At 33.9% G+C, this 20,999-nt stretch overlaps 1 protein-coding gene across 1 annotated transcript in view; it reads left to right on the plus strand.

The window, feature by feature from the left end:
• Nucleotides 1–19,917, plus strand: part of MTF2 (metal response element binding transcription factor 2) — an 81,503-nt gene extending 61,586 nt beyond the window's left edge. The window contains exons 8-15 of the mRNA XM_082613405.1: nucleotides 618–686; nucleotides 1,529–1,652; nucleotides 8,762–8,829; nucleotides 10,414–10,584; nucleotides 14,353–14,458; nucleotides 14,572–14,624; nucleotides 14,736–14,840; nucleotides 16,341–19,917. Of these exons, the coding sequence (XP_082469531.1) occupies nucleotides 618–686; nucleotides 1,529–1,652; nucleotides 8,762–8,829; nucleotides 10,414–10,584; nucleotides 14,353–14,458; nucleotides 14,572–14,624; nucleotides 14,736–14,840; nucleotides 16,341–16,698 (1,054 nt within the window). The 3' untranslated portion in view covers nucleotides 16,699–19,917. The remainder of the gene's footprint in view (nucleotides 1–617; nucleotides 687–1,528; nucleotides 1,653–8,761; nucleotides 8,830–10,413; nucleotides 10,585–14,352; nucleotides 14,459–14,571; nucleotides 14,625–14,735; nucleotides 14,841–16,340) is intronic.
• The last annotated feature ends 1,082 nt before the right edge of the window (nucleotides 19,918–20,999 follow it).

The following is a 20,999-nucleotide window of genomic DNA, read 5'->3' on the forward strand; positions in this document are numbered from 1 at the left end:
TCTGCCTGCTGATGCAGGGGGTGCGAGTTCGTGCCCCGGTCCGGGAGGATCCCGTGTGCCGCGGAGCGGCTGGGCCTGCGCGTCCGGAGCCGGTGCTCTGCGACGGAAGAGGCCGCAGCGGTGAGAGGCCTGTGTACCGCAAAACAAACAAACAAACAAACAAAAAACAAAAAAAAACTCTGGGTTTAAATCTTAGCTTATGTGATTTATTGTCTTTCTGACCTTAGGAAGGTCAGCTTGTCTCCTGGGTTTTTTCTACCATGTTGTTTTGCGCATTGAAAAGTGACAATGTGTATGGGAGTAGCCATCACAATTCCCCTTACACACAAGCCATTAGTAAACTATGCCTGTATATCAATCTGTATGTGAACTCTGAAGGTCTCTAATGGTTAAAAAAAAATTGCCCCTTTCCCCCATATACAAACTATTTTATTATTTGTCATTACTGGAAAAGAAACTCTTTAAAGCACAGTGTCATGATTCAAATTATATTTTGCTTTGTGTATCAGTCCTTATGTCAATCGTAGGATTTGCACTTGCTGAATATTAATTTTAATTGTTAAATAATTTATATGTACTCTTGATTACTCAGTATATAACTTTTCTTTTTTCCTTAGGTTTTATACATTTATTTGCTCTGTCTGCAGTTCTGGACCAGAATACCTCAAACGTCTACCATTACAATGGTAAGTATGGACATTTCTGTTAAGGAACAAAAAAGAGCCATATTTTTAAATCTACAGGATGAAACTTTCTATATACCTTTACTTAGCTTACATAAAAATTTGTTCTTCTTTATGCCTGGCTTTATTTCTTTTCCTGTATTTATCCTCAAGCCTGATGTCATCTTCCCCAAAGATTATCTAGTTTTATTGCTGAAGTAATAAGGCCATTCAGTTTCTAATGGCATAAAAAGTAACTTTCAAATGTCTTTTGGATCTTCAAAATTCTTATTCATGTTTCTAGTTCTTCTGGGCCTTCAGAATAGCATCAGTAGAACAGAGAAACGTCTTATAACAAATATGCCAATTTCTGCCTCAGTTAAGTAATCCTCGGGCATGGGAAGTATGATGAATTTTGGAGATTTACTGAAAATGTTTATAGTAAGTGCTTAGAAATTTTTGTCAAATATTTTACATATTTTAGGAAAAGATGAGATTTAATTCATGAATCAGATAAAGTCTGTTAAAGTGTGATCCATTTTGTAGCTTATGTAGTAGTGAAAACATGAAATTTTAGATCATAAGTTATTTTTTCTTAGCATCAGGTCCTCTTTGAATGTATTTCAAGAAATCAAATATCTTTTAATTTTTACTATTCAGGATAAATTAAATGTTTAGTTAATGTTTTTCATTTATTTTCATATGTAATGACTTATTGTGAATATGACTTGTGATATTAACCCTCTGTTCACCTAAATACTTGACTTCGGATTTTTTAATTGCTAGTTTTATAAAAATATTGTGTGAGTTTTAAACAATAACCAAAAACATTGTTTTCATATATTTTGATTATTTTTGGATTCCAGGGTAGATATAGCACACCTATGCCTTTACAACCTAAGTGTTATTCACAAGAAGAAATACTTTGATTCTGAACTTGAGCTTATGACATACATTAATGAAAACTGGGATAGATTGCACCCTGGAGAGGTAGGTGGTCTTAGAGCTAACTTCATTAGCTACTTAACGTCTTTTTTGTTTTGTTAAAAGCAACTATCACACGTGTATAAGCCATACATCTAAAGTAGCATTTTATGTTTAGTTAGGGAGAAATATCTTTGGTGAGGCTATAGCCCTCATTCTTCATTCTCATGTTTGTTGCCTCTTGACTTGAGGAAAAATGTAGGAGGAAGTAAATTACTTGATTCTTCCATTTTCTGAAGTGAAAATCACTGTAGTTAAAGATAGAAGGGAGGGAGAAATCCTTATTATTGGGTATCTTACTTATGATTCCTCCTCCTTTTCTTCTAAGTTTACTCTAAACTTAGAGATGGGGACTTCCCTGGTGGCGCAGTGGTTAAGAATCCGCCTGCCAATGCAGGGAACATGGGTTCAATCCCTCGTCTGGGAAGATCCCACATGCCGTGGAGCAACTACTGAGCCTGCGCTCTAGAGCCCATGAGTCACAACTACTGAGCCCGCGTGCCGCGACTGCTGAAGCCCATGCACCTAGAGCTCATGCTCTGCAACAAGAGAAGCCACCACAATGAGAAGCCCACGCACTGCAACAAAGAGTAGCCCCAGCTAGCCACAACTAGAGAAAAGCTCATGCACAACAACCAAGACCCAATGCAGCCAAAAAAATAAATAAATAAATAAAACAAACTTAGAGATATAACCAACACTCTTCTTTCCTCTCTTGTTGGTACTCCCTTATATATCTTTAACTTCCAGGAATAGTGAGACCCGGTAATAGTGTTAGCTAAGTTAGAGAGTGAAGCTACCTGAGTTGGAGATTATCCCCCTCATTCTGACATCTTATTTGCTTTTTGTTTGCAAAGTGTAACCACTCATGCTGGTTTACAAAGAGTCTTTTTTTGAAAAAGCAATATAAAAATTAATGCATATTCATTGAAGATTTTGAAACTACAGAATAGCACAAAGAAGAAAATAACTAGAGTAACTTTAATATTTACCTTGTTTTTAGCATTTATTTAGAATTATTAAAATACATATATTAAATATTAAAATACGGACATTAAATTTTTTGTTTTATAATATGTGGAATTAGTCATGCATTACTTTTTGAGGTAAAAACTAAACTGATTTGAAATTTAGGAAGAGTTTCTGCATTTGTAGCTTTTAGACGTGAGGCAGTTTATAAGGTTCACATCAAGTAAGATATCAAGTTTTTGTTGTTCTGGGGGTTTTATGGGGCATCAAGGAGTGCATAATACACATTTATTTAAAAGTTAGTGGTAGATCAGTTGCATAAAATAAATACCTGTGGAATACTTAGATTTTAAAATCAAAGATATTAAAATCAATTGAGCTAAGATGTTTTGAGTGTTAGAAATTGGAATATAATACTCTCATTAAGTTTTCTGTTAAAAGCTTTTTTCAGATGACTTTTGAGAGAAAGTGAGTGACTTGTAAATTTGATAAATTTTAATAAACTGATTAGTAATGGGAGAAAAAAGTGTGTAAGGCATTGTTAAGTATAGTGTTCTTTATAGTCATCTTAATATTTAATGTTCTAATACATTAATTTGAAATGCTTTCTTTCTAGCTATGGTTCTTTCAGCACTTCATATGCAGATACATCTATATTCCTTTTAGTACACTTTATGTTTTACATGATTAAATTCTGCATTGGTTACTTCACGTAGATAGCGGGCATGCATATAAAAACTCAAGTTTTGGGACTTTCCTGGTGGTCCAGTGGTTAAGACTTTGCTTTCCAATGCAGGGAATGTGGGTTCGATCCCTGCTGGGGGAGCTAAGATCCCATATGCCTTGCGGCCAAAAAACCAAAACATAAAAAAACAGAAGCAATGTTCTAACATTTAATAAAGACTTTAAAAAAGTGGTCCACATCAAAAAAATCAAACAAACAAACTCAAGTTGTTTTATTTATTTCAAATGCTATCATTTTTTATTAAAATAAAAATGTAATTTAGATTCTATTGAAGAGGCTGAAAATAGAAAATAATAAAAACCATAATTAGATGTTTTTAAAGAAATGACTTCAGTTTATGAATTTCAGGTATCTCAGTTCCAACTGAACTTCTGATGCATGTCAGAAAAAGTTTATTTCAGCAATAGGTACATGTTTTATTTTCTGTAACCTATGAGATAATGTCTTAGCACGTAAGAAATTTCCATTTCTTATTCTTTGCCAAAATAGAAAAATATATCTCTTTTGTTTAAAAATTAAGAAAAATATGATTACAATCTAATATAACTTTACAACAGAAAAGTTTTACTTTTCTGAGGAGTGTTTTCATTTTTGGGAGCCATAAAATTTATTATCAGAACAAGTGACTTTCTAGTCACTTCTCTTTGCTCTTTCTCTGCATTAAAAAAAAGAAAATATTTCAGACGTCTGAGGTTAGTCATCCCATCCTCAGACTAGTTATTTACAGATGGAAGCTCAGGTTTTAATCCTCTATTAATATTTTCATGTTAATATTGTAATTGGTTTTTAGAGTGAGATTTTAATGATAAAGAGACCATAAAATTTGTCAGTAATATTTATTCAGTGTTTTCATTTAGTTTACTTCTAAATGTTTGTGGTAATAGAAACAAAGATAATACAAATAATGTATTATTCCAAATTATTAAAGTAGTAAATCTTTGGTTACCTGAAATTGAATTGCAAATTGAATTTTGTCACTAACTCAAAATTAGGTTAATAAAATTTTCTTTTTGTTTATATTCAAAATCTTTTTATAAAATGACATTAATTACAGTTATCCCTTGATTTCCATAGGGAATTGGTTCCAGGACCCCCTTCAGATACCAAAATCTGAGGATGCTCAAGTCCCTTATATAAAATGATGTAGTACAGTTGACCCTTAGTATCTGATTGATTTTCTGCAGTTGGAACCCAGGGCCAACTGTACTTTCAAAACATGAGAATTGCTGTATGCTAAGTATATTACAGGCATACCTCAGAGATATTGTGGTTTCAGTTCCAGGCTGCTGCGATAAAACGAATATCACAGTGAAGAGAATCACGAATTTTTTGGTTTCCCAGTGCTTATAAAAGTTGTACTACATTGTTGTGCACAATAGCATTATGTCTTTAAAAAGCAATGTACATACCTTAATTTAAAAATAATGCTGTTTCAAAAATGGAGCTGATAGACTTGCTTGAGGCAGGGTTGCCACAAACCTTCAATTTGTAAAAAACACAGTATCTGTGATGCACAATAAAGTGAGGGTAAATGAAAGGATGTATGCTTGTATTGGTTAATTGAGTACCTTAGAACACTCAAGTCATTTTGAACATCAGTTCTTACTATACATACTATAGATTATATGACAAAGACGTTTGCTCTAGAATTTTAGTATATTTTAGAGAGTACATTTTAGAGAGTATGGTTGACTCTTGAAGAACACGGGGTTAGGGGCACTGACCCTCTACGCCCTGCCCTGTCTGCAGTTCTGCACCTGCAGATTCAACCAACCTCGGTATAGTACTGTAGTATGTATTTAGTGAAAAAAAATCCATACATAAGTGGACTAATGCAGTTCAAACCCCTGTTGTTCAGGGGTCAACTTTATATCCTTACATACTGAAAGGCAAATTTAACATTTATGTATCATATATTTTGTTCTTTCTTGATTATTTTTAGGATTGTTAGAACATATTAGAATACAGTGATTGTTTTATATCATTTCCTTATGTGATCTTGTTAAATATCTTTGAGACTTGGTGCCTTAATGATTATCATATAGACTGAGTATAGCTATTTGAGAAACTGCTGTATTTTGAATTATTTTCTTTGAGATAGTAAAAATATGTAATATAACATTTGACACCCCAAATAAATGTTGCTTAAGGTTTTTATATACAATAAGGTGTTTAGAATGAGGTTGTATCAGATTGCTTTTGGGAGTTACAATGAGATGTTAATACTTTTTAGAATCTGCCTGTTATCATTTGTCTTTGCTTCCTAATGTGATTTGAAATTTCAGTTCTGTAAGGACAACCCACTTTTCTATTAACTGTGGTCTTAAATTTTAAACACCTAAAGGGTGATAGGAGAGCAGTGTGTTGAGTGCGGCCTCACTTGAAGGATGTAGGGAGAAAAGCATAGATTAAATTCAAGTGAAATACTATGGCAGAAACAATGTTTTGGCTAGAGAAAATGTAGTATAGTAGAGGTGGTGTAATACTTTTAAGTGAAAATTATAAGAAATCTAGTTAAAAGCAGTACCTGGGGCCTTGCGTTGTATATTAGCATGCAGTGTATATGTTGGTAAACAAATTACTGAAGCTGTTTGGCATACTTAAGCCTCGGTGGTGTGGAATTAAATATTGGTAATTGAGGCATGTATTTTATTGAAGGGAAGAATTTTAACTATACATAATAGCGTGTATATCTGTACAGAAATATACAACCCTGAAAGTGAAAACATAGTGTGAGATTAGTGTCTGTAGAGGGAGGAACAAAAATGATTATTCTGTTGAAGATACATATTATAAACCTCATGGTCAGATGGAAGATCTAGAACATGATGCTCTTCTAATACAGCTTATTTGATTTACATTATAATACTTGCACTCTTCGTTTTCAAAATACAGAAAGGGAACCCTTGACCGCATTATGTGAGTTGAAATAAACAGTCCTATGCAGAGCAGTCCTGGAGTGTGGAAGCAACTTACAGATAAAATTTCTGGGAACCCACAGAGAATAAGTACCAAAAGAAAAAAGAGAGTTCATTGTGATTTTCAAAAAGTAAAAAGGAGTAGATTTGAGAAATTAGAAACTGTTGTTGAGTGTCAGCAAAATTATAGAGCAGATTTTTCATACATATGGCTTGTGAAGATTTAAAAAGCAATAAGGGGGCTTCCCTGGTGGCGCAGTGGTTGAGAGTCTGCCTGCCGATGCAGGGGACACGGGTTCGTGCCCTGGTCCGGGAAGATCCCACATGCCGCGGAGCAGCTAGGCCCGTGAGCCATGGCCGCTGAGCCTGCGCGTCCGGATCCTGTGCTCCGCAACGGGAGAGGCCACAACAGTGAGAGGCCTGCGTACCGCAAAAAAAAAAAAGGCAATAAGAAAAAAATGCCATTAATTTATTAGAATAAACCATGTTAAATACCCTGGTTTCTTTTTTGATATGATTAGCAACATTGTTACGTCAAATGCTAATGCACATGGTGTAGACATAGTATAACTTAGTTTCACATAAGATATCGAAATGTGAACTAGTTAAAATAAAAATTAAAAGGATTTGTAACTAATTGAGTAATAACAAAAGCAGTCAATGGGTTGGAAATATTCTTGAGGGAGATTCTAATGGAGAGCCACAGGGTTCTGTTTTTTTCTCTGTCTTCAATTCAAGAAGGATGACAGAATCAAGAGAAAAGACCATCTCAAACACTGAGCTGAAAACAAAATCAAATTAACAACAGTTGTTAAATTTTGCTTTTAGGCTTAAATATGCAAACAACAGTATGGAAGACGCAGCGTATGATGGGGGATACTTGGCTTGATAGCAGTTTGTCTAATAAGATTTTAGAGTTGAGGTGGCAGTGGGGGACCAGGAAGAGGATGGAATTATTTAGCCAAGCTTAATATGAAATAATCATGTGATGGGGCTGCTTAAAATTTTTAATCTAATCTTATACTTAGCCATGATAGCTATTTTCAAATATTTGAAAAACTGTCTTATAAAAAAGGGAATCCAGGAAGGAAGGTTTTGTTCACCCATGGAATGGGCTCCTTCATTAGGTTTCATTAGTGGTACTGTTTAAACCAAGGTTGCATGACTCAATACTATAAAAGGGATTGAAGTATTAATGAAAACTTGAATTAGATGGACATCTTGCGTCTCTTTCCGACTGTAAAACCTGAGTCCATTATTTCTCCTTTAATAGAAATTTTCTATCACTGGACACTTCACAAATTACAATAGGAAGGTGTGGTAGGGTTAAGAGGAATGAGCACCAAACCAGCTTCCTTCCTTCCTTTCCTTTCCTTTGCCTTTTCCTCTTTTTTTTTTTTTTTTTTAAAGTACCCAATACACTGAGAATGGGCTCTCAGTGAATGTTGAATGAATGTACTTAATTGTCACTTGGGTTCATGTTCTAGCTCTCTAGCTAACCAGCAGTGTGAATTTAAGCAATTTAACCTTTACATCTGTTGACTAATCTGTAAAATAAAAGTAGATGACTTTATGAGTCTCTTCTATTTCTAATATTCTGTTTGACAGATTTGTTCTTTTTACTTGAAGAAGTTCTGAGCTTTGGGAGTTTCAACTGGTAAAGAAAATTACTAGTAGTAATTTTGAAAGTCAGTGGTGATATTTTGGAAGTTTTTTGTTTGTTTGTTGTAGTTTTTGTAGCTTTGAGGATGGTCTTTTATAACTTAATTGTTTTTCTGTTGGGCCCTAGTCTTTAAACTTTGAAGAAAAGGCAGAAATGACTCTGAAAGAAACTTTCTGGAACAAAATAGAATATTTTCTAGAATTGAATGTTTAGATTTTAAAATGGTATGTGATGATAAAAAAATTACTGAGCCATTTTGGGGTTTAGGGCTAACCAAAGTCTATAATTGTTATGAAAATAAAATCCCCAAATTTACATTATTTTTTAAAATTATAGAGATTATTGGTTTGTGTTAGAAGTATTGGGAAATAAAATGGCATGTTTCTCCTTACTTTTTATATTCTTTCCTGCTAATATTTATTAGAAGCTTTTATGGTTGATATTAAAGTAATTCTAATGTATTATTACTTTCCCAGGTTATAGAATTAAAATAAATTTAATGATAGCTAATAATAAAATCCCATTTTTATTGTATTTTACAGTTTATAGTTCTTGCAGGCATATCATTTGAGCTATACAAGTATTAGTAAAGAAACTAGTGAAGGATTTGTACTCCCTTTTTTATAGGTGAGAAAACAAGCCTTGAAAGGTTAAATGGCCTTAGGTCACATAGCTGGTCAGTGAGGACCTGGAATTAGAATTTAGATCTGACTACTAGTCAGTACACTTTTCTTCTGTATCGCATTGCCTCTATCTAGCACCTATGTATTACTAGTTGATGAAATTATAGTGCATTAAATTGTTTCTTGATACTTCACAGCTGGCAGACACACCAAAATCTGAAAGATATGAGCATGTTCTGGAGGCATTAAATGATTACAAGACCATGTAAGTTGATTTATTTTATGTATCCCTATGAGGGAGATACTTAGTAAGTATAAGGAATAATGGCATTAAGAATTGTGGGATTGATTATAGAGTTAGTACATACCATTTTAAACCTTTTAATGTCCTCTTCTCTTTCAGTCAGAGTAAAGCAGTGATTCTCAAAGGCTGGAGAAGGGAAGATCAGTCCTCTGGGAATGGTGGATGGGAGGCATTATCAGTGTCTCAGGGGAATTTGGTCAGTTCAGTTGAAAAAGCATACTCAATAATGACTTGTTTTTATAATTTAATCTACCGAAAGTAAAATAAAATCTTGTTAGCTGGTAGGAATATGCAAAAAATAGGGGGATATAGTATAGAGAATGTGGGTTTTAAAATGATTGAGGTCTTCTGTGTTTTTAAGTTTAGTTATTGCCATCATTTAGAGGATAGTAGTATTAGTTTTTGATAATTAGTAGTATTTTGATAAATAGTATTAGTTTTTGATCTGTTTTTGATAATTAAGTTACATTGTCTGATACATTCTTGTATAGATCTTACCCTTCTTTTTTTTTTAAACCAGCATATCTATGTCTCTTAAAAATATTTTCAAAATGCAATAGAAATAATTTGTTAAATGTATATGCTGGTTCCAACCAACTATTGAATTATAACATTTTTGTTTGTAGCAAGTTGCTTTTTTTGAACTTAGCAACATCTCCTCATTAAAAAATGTTACAATTACAAGTGGCTAGATCTTTAGGCCAGCTCAAAAAGCCACGAGCAGTTACAGTGCCATAAAAATACTTTATGGAATAATGAATTCTGTAATCCAACTTAATGTGCTTGAAATACATTTGTTCCTGTTATGGTAGAAATGGGAGCTCCCCTTTCTCAAACCTATATAAAAGTGGAAGAACAATGTAAGCACTTGGTAGTGGTTTTTATGGCCAGGCATGCTCTAGTAGAGCTAAGAGGCTGTTTTAGAATAAGGACCCTAAGGACTTTGGGAAAGGATTAAGGAGCATATTTTTCAGAAACTCAGGCCCACACTGAAATGTCACTTCTCTGCTCCAGGTTATTTCCAATTCCAGATCTGACATACTAGACACTCCTTTTATTTTCTGGGCCTCTAGGATTGGTCTCCTATTTTCTTTTCCAATGCTTTCACCGATTACTTTCTGGCCAGGGTTTCTCTCCTCACAGATCCACTTTGAAATAGAATTATTCTTTTCTTAAACCTTGTTTGAGATGTTTTTGACAAATGACAGTAAAAATATGGAAAAACATATTGGAACTAAAAAGACACCACTCTCTATTCTTCGTTCTAACTTTAAAAAGTTAGATGCCACATTTTAAAAAGAAAAGACATGTGTTCTTCTCCCTTCTGATATTATTCCTCTCTCCCTACTCCCCCATCATATCCTACTATGGACTGGCTCTGGGGCAGATAAGAATCTAAGAAAGCAAGGGGCAAAAAGTCAGTTTTTCTAGTATTGGGTGGACTTTCATGTGTAAAGGCTTTATATCTGAAAGTTATAACTTAGGGTCTGCCATGTATATGTGTTCAGTTTTTAAATTTTTAGTTAATTTTTTTTAAAAATTTAGGTTTATGTCTGGGAAAGAAATAAAGAAGAAGAAGCATTTGTTTGGGTTGCGAATTCGTGTTCCTCCTGTGCCACCAAATGTGGCTTTCAAAGCAGAGAAAGAACCTGAAGGAACTTCCCATGAATTTAAAATTAAAGGCAGAAAGGCATCCAAACCTATATCTGATTCAAGGTAAAAGTTGATCTGTGGCTTAGTTTTTCTCATTAGCTTATTTGTAACTAAAAGTGTGTGTTATTTAGTCTCATTAGTATATTTGAAAGTACAAGTGGCAGTGACCCTGATTTGTTTTCCTGTTTATAATTTCTTGCTTGGACAAGGTACAAAGAGTTAATGCTAGATGTTTATTTATTTACGTTTAGTTCTAAGGCTTTCCATGAATAGGCCCTATTGATTTTGTTAGCAAACAGCTTAAGTACTGGCCTGTTCATTTGTTTGTTCATTTCTCATTCGTTTGTTCATTCATTCCATTTATCAAGCACTTTACTAAGTGCTGGAGATATAATAACAAATGAGACTTTCTTTCTGCCCTGATGGGGTTTACATTATAGTGGGGAAGGAAGGTGATAAACAAGTAAAATAATTACAGATCATGCTAATACCATTTAGGAAATAGCAAACAGATTTAGACTGTACTGGGATGGATAGAGATGTAGGGGGCTACTTTAAAAAGGAGGCTTAAGGGAGGCCTATTTAAGATAGTATTTAAGCTGAAACTTAAAGAATGAGAGTGACCTAACGATGGGAAGAACAAAGGGAAGAATATTTCAGGTAGCAAAAGTAAGTGTGAAGCTGTGAGGCATGTTCTAGGAACTCACAGAAGGCTACTGAGGTGTGAATGAGGGCTAGAGAATAGTATCAGGTGCTAGAAACGTTGGGTAGGCCTTGGTCATATAGAGTTTTGTAGGTCTCATAAGGAGTTGGGGTTGTTTTCTGAGAATAATGGGAAGCTATTTAAAGATGTATGCAGATTGAATTATCCTTTAAAAATACTTCTTTGGGTGCTGTTTGGAAAACAGATATCAGTAGAGGTAAGAATAGAAACAAGAAAAAATTGACTCGTTCACTTTTCTAGGTGAGAGATAAATAACGGTTGCTTATGTAGGTGTAGGTAGTAGCAGTCAAACAGAAAATAGATTCAAGATCTCCACTGGAGGCAGAATTTGCTGGCTTTGCTAATGAATTAAATTTCTGAAAGGAAGGGAGAAATGAAGTTACACAATGCCCAGATATCTGGCTTGAGCAACTAGTGGATGGTGGTAACTTATCAAGATCTGGAAGAACAGATTTTGGCAAGGTGAATAAAACATTCTTCTGTTTCATACTCATTGAGTTTGAGATTCTTATGAGGAATATCTAAGTGGTGATGATGTTAGATATAGGCAGTTGGGGTATGTAAATCAGGAGCTCAGGAGAGGTCAGGACACATGATAATAAATTTTGAAGCTGATTTATAAAGCCATGAGAATGGATGAAATTACCTAGAGAGAGAGGGGAAGAGAAGAGAATGTGGCCCAGAATAATGTCCTGATATCATTTAGAGTTTTGGAAGAAGTGAAATAAATGAAGGAGACTAACGGAAAACAATCAGTGAAATAGGAGGAAACCAGGAAAGTTTGATGTCATGAAAACCAAGTGAAGGAGAGTATTTCAAGAAAGATATGGGTGTATTAAACAGTACTGAATGTTGTTGTGGAGAGGCAGGTTAAGATGAGAGAAGAATGTTCATTGGATTAGATAACATTCTGTTATTAGGGACCTTGACAAAAACAATTCTGCTTGAGTGGTAAAAGTAGAAGTCAGATGGGAGTGGGTCAGTGTGATCGAATCCAGCACTGCCCAATTTACGTGTCAAAACTGGGCTTTTTCTACAATAAGGGACATGGGCGGATTCAAAATGATGATGATGATGATAATAAAGGAAAAGGGGGAAAAGGAAAGAATCTTTAAAAATTCTGAAAGAGAAGGAAGAAAGTGGAAAAGGGTATGTATCATCAGCTTTCAGAAGTAGTTTTACTCTACTGTAAAGGGAATGGAAGCTGAATCAATTGATTTTTTTTAATAGATAGAAGATAATTGTAACTTGTTTTTGTGTGTCAGTGGAGAAGAGAGTGGTATAGGAGAGGGGGAGGAAACTGAAGATATTGTAAAGTCTTAGAGAAGCCAAAAGGGACAGGATTTAGAGCCTAAATGTGGGCATAGCCTTTGATAGGAGGACTTACACCCTTCTGTTGAAATGGGGTGAAAAAGGAAAAGGTGGGTACAAATGCTGGTTCTGTTTTAGATTTAGCATTTGGAAGATGACTAAAGTTATTGCTTGGTAACTTCTGTTTTCTCAATGAAATGATGAGGGAAAGATAGCTGAGAGGGAAATTTAAGGAGCAAATACAAGGTATGAGATAATCATCTTGGAGAATAAGAAAATGTAATTACAGAGGGTTGACAGTGCTTTATATCCATTTGAGTTGGTAATAAAGTAGATACTACTTTAAGGGTTTGTTTTTTCTGAAAGAAAGAATACTTACTCCTATCACTTTCAAATTTTATCATTAATCTTTTGCTAACAGTTGCTTATACTATGAATTAGAAAAAGATTTCCACAATCTTTCTCATTCCTATCATGATTTTGATAGGACACTTTCTTTGTCTGTGGTAGCTATAAGGTTTTCGTTTGATGCCACCAGGTAATGGTTCAACTTTCTCTAAAGGTATTCTCAGTTTCTTCTGGGACCTATGTATGAATTGGACTAAAGTGTATTTTCTTTAGTCCAGGGGTCCTTTATAAATGTTAATGTTGATCATTTTTCCAAAAAACAAAAACAAAAATGTATACCCCATCCATCTTATCCTTGAAACTTTTGATTATAGTTCTAGTTATGCTTCTCTACGTTCTCCTTCCTTGTATTTCCACCTTTATTTTCCTCAGCCTTAGTTTGGTGTGTGGAGGGATAGTCTTTCCTAGTTTTCTCCAGTCACCTCTTTCTAGCCTATTATATAATATTGTTCCTTTACCTTGTTTTTAAATTGAATGTTCCTGGATAATGTTCTTATAGCACTTAAACCATTTTATTCTGCTTGTATACACGTTTGTCACCTTCAAACTATATTGTGAACCCCTTAGCACAGGGAATGTCTTTGTATTCCTATTGTTAGTATCCCCTTTATATGGAGATGTTTGTTGAATAAATGAAATGGATGTTCTGTGTATTGATATTTGCCATTCTTCCCTTCTATTAATTAGAGATGTTCTTGACCTATTGCTTTTTTCCCCTTCCTATTGCTTGATATTTGCCTTTGTATCTCAAAAATGGTTTTCTTGATCTTTCTAATTTTGTTCTTGAATGACTCCCCTGCCCAGTATGAAGGATTCCTTCTTCCTTTACATTCACCCACCCCGGGTTTCATTCTCTTTCTGATTAGCATCATTTAGGAACCCACAGGATGTCCCTGTTTATACCTGCTGTATTTTAACATAGATACTTCCTGGCTCCATGAGGTTAACTACTAAATTCGTAATCACTTTTAGTATAGTAAATTCTTGAAACATCGCCCAGGTACCTACATAGTAACAACCTAAATGAAATAATTGAACTTTAAGGAGTTTTTGAATCTTCCATCTAATATAGTAGTATTTTTTTGTTTCGTTTTATGTTTTTTAAAAAAAATTTTAGGTGGTATGTATTTTTCAGAATCATATTAGAGAACTTTTTTCTTAAACCTTTTGTATGTAAATATCTCTTAAGAAATATTTAAATTAGAATGTATTATCTATGAACTTGACTAAACTTGTAGATTTAACTTTGTTGTTTTTATATTACCATTAATGTAAAAATATAAGTATAATCTAATTATTACATAAGTAGAGCTATGATAGTGTATATTGTCCATTGTCTTTTTGTTTTCTTTGTGCAGAGGTTAAATACATAAATGGTTTTGTTTCAGGGAAGTAAGCAATGGCATAGAAAAAAAAGGAAAGAAAAAGTCTGTAGGTCGTCCACCTGGCCCATATACAAGAAAAATGATTCAGAAGACTGCTGAGACACCTTTGGTAAGAGGATATATTGGCATATGTTCTCAGAGAGGAAGTCTGCTTGAAATTACTGAGAAACTAATATCTTTACTTTAGAAACCATGCTTTGAGTGTGTTTTTTTATTTTCCAGGATAAGGAATCAATTACAGAGAATCCTACTTTGGATTTACCTTGTTCTATAGGGTAAATAGAAAGTTATTTTCTCCTACCTTAGGAATTTTCTTTTGGGGGGAAATTAGTATTTCTACTGTTATGTAATATAGTCGTTATACCATTTAAATTCTTTTGTCTCAGGAGAACTGAGGGAACTGCACATTCATCCAATACCTCAGATGTGGATTTCACGGGTGCTTCCAGTGCAAAAGAAACTACCTCGTCTAGTATTTCCAGGCATTATGGGTAGATATTTTATGTTCTTATTCTTGACTAATTTTCCTCTAAACTTTTTCTTTGTAAAGTGGTGATTAAATAAATTTTTAGCAATTGAAAATGATACAAGTTTGTCTTTCAGCTTTTGAGACGCAATCTATATGTTGATTCCTTAGGTTGTTAATATTCATCTGAATATTTTTGCTTTTCAGAGCACAGACATTAAAATTTTCACATTTGTCAGGAATTTTGCTATGTACACAGAGAAGAGGTATCCTGGTGTTTATAGGTGTGCTGTTTTCTGTGAGACCTTTTTATGCTTCTAATATACAAGTGTGGATATTTTTTTTAATAAGTTGGAATCAGGAACACAGATCCTTTTATTAATAAAACAATTTTAAACTCAGGATTTTTATCAATAGTAGACTTCCCCTCTAATATTTTATTTAACCTAACTCTTCAGAAGGGCAACTTTTTCCTGAAGTTTGATGTATCAGGTAAGAAAAGTTTAGTTTACTTGGGACCAGAGCTGTGAGCTTCTAGGTTTTATACTTCCTCTTGTTTAATTTTTGTTCACAATTCAAAAACTACTCTTATAAATCATATAAAATTCTAGGTATTTAAAGGCTTAAAATGTAATTCATTTTTAAATGAATTGTGAATAATAATAATGTGAGCTTTTTTTTTTTTTTTTGCCTCTTGCCAAGCATTGTGTTAAGCTTACGTATGCCTTGTTTTTTTTTGTACATCATCTTATTTAATTCTTAAAACAATCTTTTGAGTTGTTCCCATTTTGTAGATAAGACAACTGAGACTTAGAAGTTTTTTGTAACAAGCCCAAGATGGCATGTTTATTAGCAAGTATACAGAGCTGGGATTTTAACTTTGGCAGTATGATTATAAAATCTTTGAATTTAGCTGTTGTGCTATATTTTGACTTTGTTTTATAAAATCATTATATTTCTGAACTCAAAGATTGTCTAGTTCAGCCCCTTCACTTAATCTCTTCCCTTAAGAGAGCACAGAGGACAAGAGATTTAAATTTGGCCGATATCATATTGAGCTAGACCAAAGGTACCCTGACATCTAGTTTAGGCTATTTCTTACTTAACAGTAGGCCTAGAATTAGTAACGAAGAGAATCTTTATACTAGTTCTGCCATCTGTTTAAGCACATGGAAAGGTGTCTTGTATGTAGTAGGTGCTTATTAAATGTTTCTTGCATTGAATGAATGAATGAATGAATGAACTGTCTTCTTTTTAATGATAAAAACATTGACAAGACCTGACTTACAGATCCTCTTGGTAAGAATTTGCCTCGTTGGCCTCATAAATCAAAAATTTCCTCTGATTCTTTTAAGCTTAATAGTACATAGTTAAGGAAGAAAAGCTCTTCAAAGGTCAGCCTCAAGAAGGTGATTGAATTTAATGAAGGCGAGTGATAATCCATTTTATATAGCATTTGTTGTTTTGATTTGGCTGATTTTTATGTCAGCAAGGGTAGACAATTGTGGCCTTTTTTGTTCTATAGATTATCTGACTCCAGAAAAAGAACTCGTACAGGAAGATCTTGGCCTGCTGCAATACCACATTTACGGAGGAGAAGGGGTCGTCTTCCAAGAAGAGCACTCCAGACTCAGAACTCAGAAATTGTAAAGGATGATGAAGGCAAAGAAGATTACCAATTTGATGAACTCAACACAGAGATTTTGAATAACTTAGCAGATCAGGAGTTACAACTAAATCATCTAAAAAACTCCATTACCAGTTATTTTGGTGCTGCAGGTAGAATAGCATGTGGTGAAAAATACCGAGTATTGGCTCGTCGGGTGACACTTGATGGAAAGGTGCAGTATCTTGTGGAATGGGAAGGAGCAACTGCATCCTGACTGTAGGACTGAACATTATGTTCACTGCACTCTCATTTTCTGTAGGTACAGTTCAAAGCCCTAACGGAGTCTGGCTTTTACTATCTTTCTTAAAAAAAAAAAAAAAAAAAAGGTTAAAAAAAAAATCACATAAGGAGATAATACTAGCCTTAACATGTACTTGTCAATGTTATGGATATTGTCATAAAAAGATATCTTTTAAAAATCAGAGACTTAATTTTTTAAATCTTAAGATTTGTAGAATGTTTCTAGGATAGGATATTAAAAATGATTCAAACCGATGCATGGTGTTAGATAATTTTTCTAATTATTCCATTGAGTCCGTTTTTGTGGTTAGTGGTTATCAGAGCAAACTTATCATGTAGATAGATAGCACAAGTATTTGGAGAAACATTGTCTGTTTTGTTACCAAAATGTTGGAAAAAATTTATTTCAATACCTTTTAGAATTCATAAAGTGCAGTGTATATAATGCCTACTAAAAGACTGTAAAATATTGAAATTTTCTTTCAAAGTGTAAAAAATATATTGAGCCTGTAAATTGCTCTGTGACTAGACTTCATTGTCGTCTTAATATATTCTTTGCATGTGCATATATATACACACGTGTGTATATATATGTGTGTGATTGATTATGTGACCTATGCAATACAAATTATGGGAATGGGCAGCTTTGGAGTATATATCCCATAATTCTTTTTTCAGGAATAGTTGCAGTATTTACACAGCAGCATTTCTTCTCAGGCTTTTATTGGGTGCTGTTGCTTGCTATGTATGAAGAGAAATGTGTCAGACAAGTTTAGTGTGTTCTGAAGAAGGGTGTGAACAACAGTGTTCATGGGCTTTTTCGAATGCTTTTCACTTTCAGTCCTTGTAACTCAGCTGTTCAGTACCTAAAACAAATTCAAATAGTATGAATATTATCTCCTACTAGAAGTAACGTTTTCAAGTTTTCATGGCACATTATGATTGTAAATGTCTCTCAGTTTTAACAGTAAGTCTATAGGAGTCCCGTGAAGATTCCTGAAATGTCTGTAGTAACTGTTAGTCATGTTGAATAAGTGTAGTATGAACAAAGTATTTTATTGCACAGGGTTAACAAACAGTATGTTGCCTGCAGAGGCAACTGCTGTTTTATTACAACATTACCTCTTGTTTTTATACAGCGTACCAAGATTTAAATTGATAACTTTATTTTACATGTGTTAAAAAAAAAAAAGAAAAACAGTTTCTTTTAGCACCAGTGTTAGAGCTGTCTTCTGTTTCTTTTTGTTTTGTTTGTTTGTTTTCTTTTTTAGCCAAAGAGTAAACAGAAGAATATTCTTATTTTGGTGGCTATTCATTTTACTCTTAAAAGTGATTGGTGGATTTTAGCCTAAAAATTGGAGAATTTGCCACCGAAATGAAAAATATGTAAAGTGTAGTGATTACAGAGTGGTTAAAAATGTGGGTTAGTGCTTATTTATTCCATTGATTGATTATTTGACTGTTTATAAGAAAGTTGCTTTATTTCTTTAAACATCTTCAAAAGATGACCTTTTCTTGTCACATTATAGCCAAAAGAAGCAGAGAACTTCGTAGTCCTGCATTTGGTTCCTGGTTGGCCAGGTATAAATGAGCTTTACAAAAGTGCAAATTAAGAACTGTCACTTCTGTTTACCTCCACCAAAACTTGATTTTCCCCTAGCTATTAATTTAAAGTTGCCTTTCCTGCAGCTGCAATATTTTGAATAACACACAGAGTTTGTGTTGATTTTGAATGTTTGTTTATATCTAGGGGTAATGGAAAATGTAAATCCCGTGTAACCTTATTCACTCCACGTGTATCATATTATTTCATTTTTCCCAAAGTCCTTTAATTCTAACTGAACACCAGCAGTATTTTTAGTAATTCTTTCTTTAGCATACTTGGAAGATGATTTATTAAGCTGAACTGTCTTTAGACGTAATTATTGTGAATGTCTGTTTTATTTTATCATGGTGGTTCACATGGCTCTGATGTTCAGTTTGTATTTTTGGAATTGCTTTACTTAGATTAAAACAGACCAACATTAAATGTGTGTATTTTTAAAAGAGCTAATGAGTTTTGCTTCTGTATTTGCCTGAAAATACACACTGGTGCAGTAGATGACGGCTTTTATTTAGCCAGGGAGACAAGGAGTTCTAGTTCCATTGTAAATATGTTCACTTGAATTAATCTTTATAAAACTTCGCTTTCATTTTCCTCTTGTCCCCCAAATAAATATTAATAATTATTGAATGTTCACCTTAAATGATCCTGTAAAGAAGTAAACTATGTTTAGCAGCTTGTACACTTTATACTTGAAAGACAGTATATCTTCCTGTATCTACCCTGTCCCCAAACTTCAAAAAAATTCAGACTTTTCAACTTTGATTTCTTTTCTTCTTACGTATATACAAGGTGTCAGGGTTCATGTAAAAGGACTTCCTGTTTTTTTCTTTTTTCCCTGAAAAGCTTTGCCCCAGGCTACAGAAAGAAAAGATGTAGAAATAATATACCTTATTCATTTTAATTCCATTTTTATTCAAAACAAATATATTTTATAAATACACTGATAGTCATGGATGAATATGGATTCTTAGGCCTTTAGGTGATCAAACTAGATCAGGATATGAGCTATCAGAGTTATTCTATAGATTCTATATATAGTTATTCTATAGATTCTAACGTGGGAGTGTTGAAGACAGATCTTGCTGGTTATATTTTGTTACTAAATGTTTAACAGAAGTGAATGTTCACTGATATGTGAGTTGAGGATATTTTTCCATGTTTTATTTTGCAAGGTATGTTTGGTTTCTATTGTGTATGTGTTAAGATTTCTATTAGTGTTGGTGTAGAACTAATTCTATGTTTTGGGCTACTTGACTGAGTTTTTATTAGGTACTATTAAGTTTTGGTTGGAACCTGATCTGACTTGTATAGTTATAGCAGACTTTTATAATCTGGTTCTAGAGTTGTTTGAATGAGAATGTAATGGCAAAGGAAGATGTCTGTGCAACGTTGGGAAATAGTAAAAATGCTTTTTTTGCGTGGGGAAGTTTTCCTTTTTAATTATATTTGAGTACCTCTATGAATATACTCCCAAAAGTCTCCTTCAGTTTCTTTTGTGGCAGTTGATCAGTCATGTTCTTTCCTCAGGGAAATAAAAACTTGACAGTTAAATGTGAAGTGAGAACTTTATCACGGGATTCTTTTATAATTAGTAGCAGTTAAGAAACTAGATATGTCTGATATAAATTTGGAGGTGGGAGTTTGCTGTGAAAGCAAACTGGCTCACTAAATAACAAGTAGATGGGAGCAAGTAACTTTTAAGTCGTAATATCAAAATATCTTGGAGCAATAACTAGATCAAAATATTATGCTCTCTTTATATTTAAAATTAGAATCAGGCTACAAATTAACCAGCTCAATTTTTTTCTCCCCTCGCCTCACTTCTACCCAACAAAATCCCTCTTTGCTTTTTTTATTTGGTCTCGCATGTGGGATCTTAGTTCCCCAATTGGGAGCGGAGGTGGAGTATTAACCAGTGGACCACCAGGGAAGTTCCCTTTTTGCTCTTAACCCTTGCATTTTCTCTTTGTTGGAGATGATGCATAGATGCTTAGTAATAACTCCTCACTTTTGCAGTATCTTCAAGGAATGTGATTTCTTGTTCAGGAAAGTTTTCCACTGGATTTAAGCAAGCAGACAAATGAATAAAACCTTCATAGATGACAAAATGTACTTACTGCATAAAGTAAAACTATATCCTGTTTAAAATCGTAAGTTTAATTTCTGTTCCTTGTATTTACCAAAAGGTTTTGATCCTTTTTCTTCCCCCTACCCTATAACATGCTTTCCCAGTGAGGGGAATATGGGCACAAATTGGTTTATGGCATGGGGAGGGGGGGCCAAAAAAGTCTGAGATAATGGTCTGTGGTCCTCCAGAGCTCACTCAACTCTACCTGACAAAAACCTTATTCCTTAGTACTGAGTTACTTTCGTTGAGTTTTCTTGAATATCACAAGAGCAGCACTGACATTGAGTTAATGGAACATACACAAAATAATTTTAAGATCAGTGCTGTGAAACCATGGCAAATGTATAGCTATGTTCTGGAGGACTTTGATTGTTCAGTCTTGAACTCACATTGTGAGAGGTGGGTCTGCACATGTGTATTGGCTTCTACTAACTCCTTTGTGATGTCATTTATGTTTGATCCTAAGTGCTTTTGTGTGTGACCTGAGCTTGGAGAATTAAATAAAACTAGTTTTTATTTTGTTATTTAGTTTTCAAGGTTA

This window comes from Mesoplodon mirus (genome assembly GCF_964341445.2).
Source record: "Mesoplodon mirus genome assembly, chromosome: 3".
Lineage (NCBI taxonomy): Eukaryota > Metazoa > Chordata > Mammalia > Artiodactyla > Ziphiidae > Mesoplodon > Mesoplodon mirus.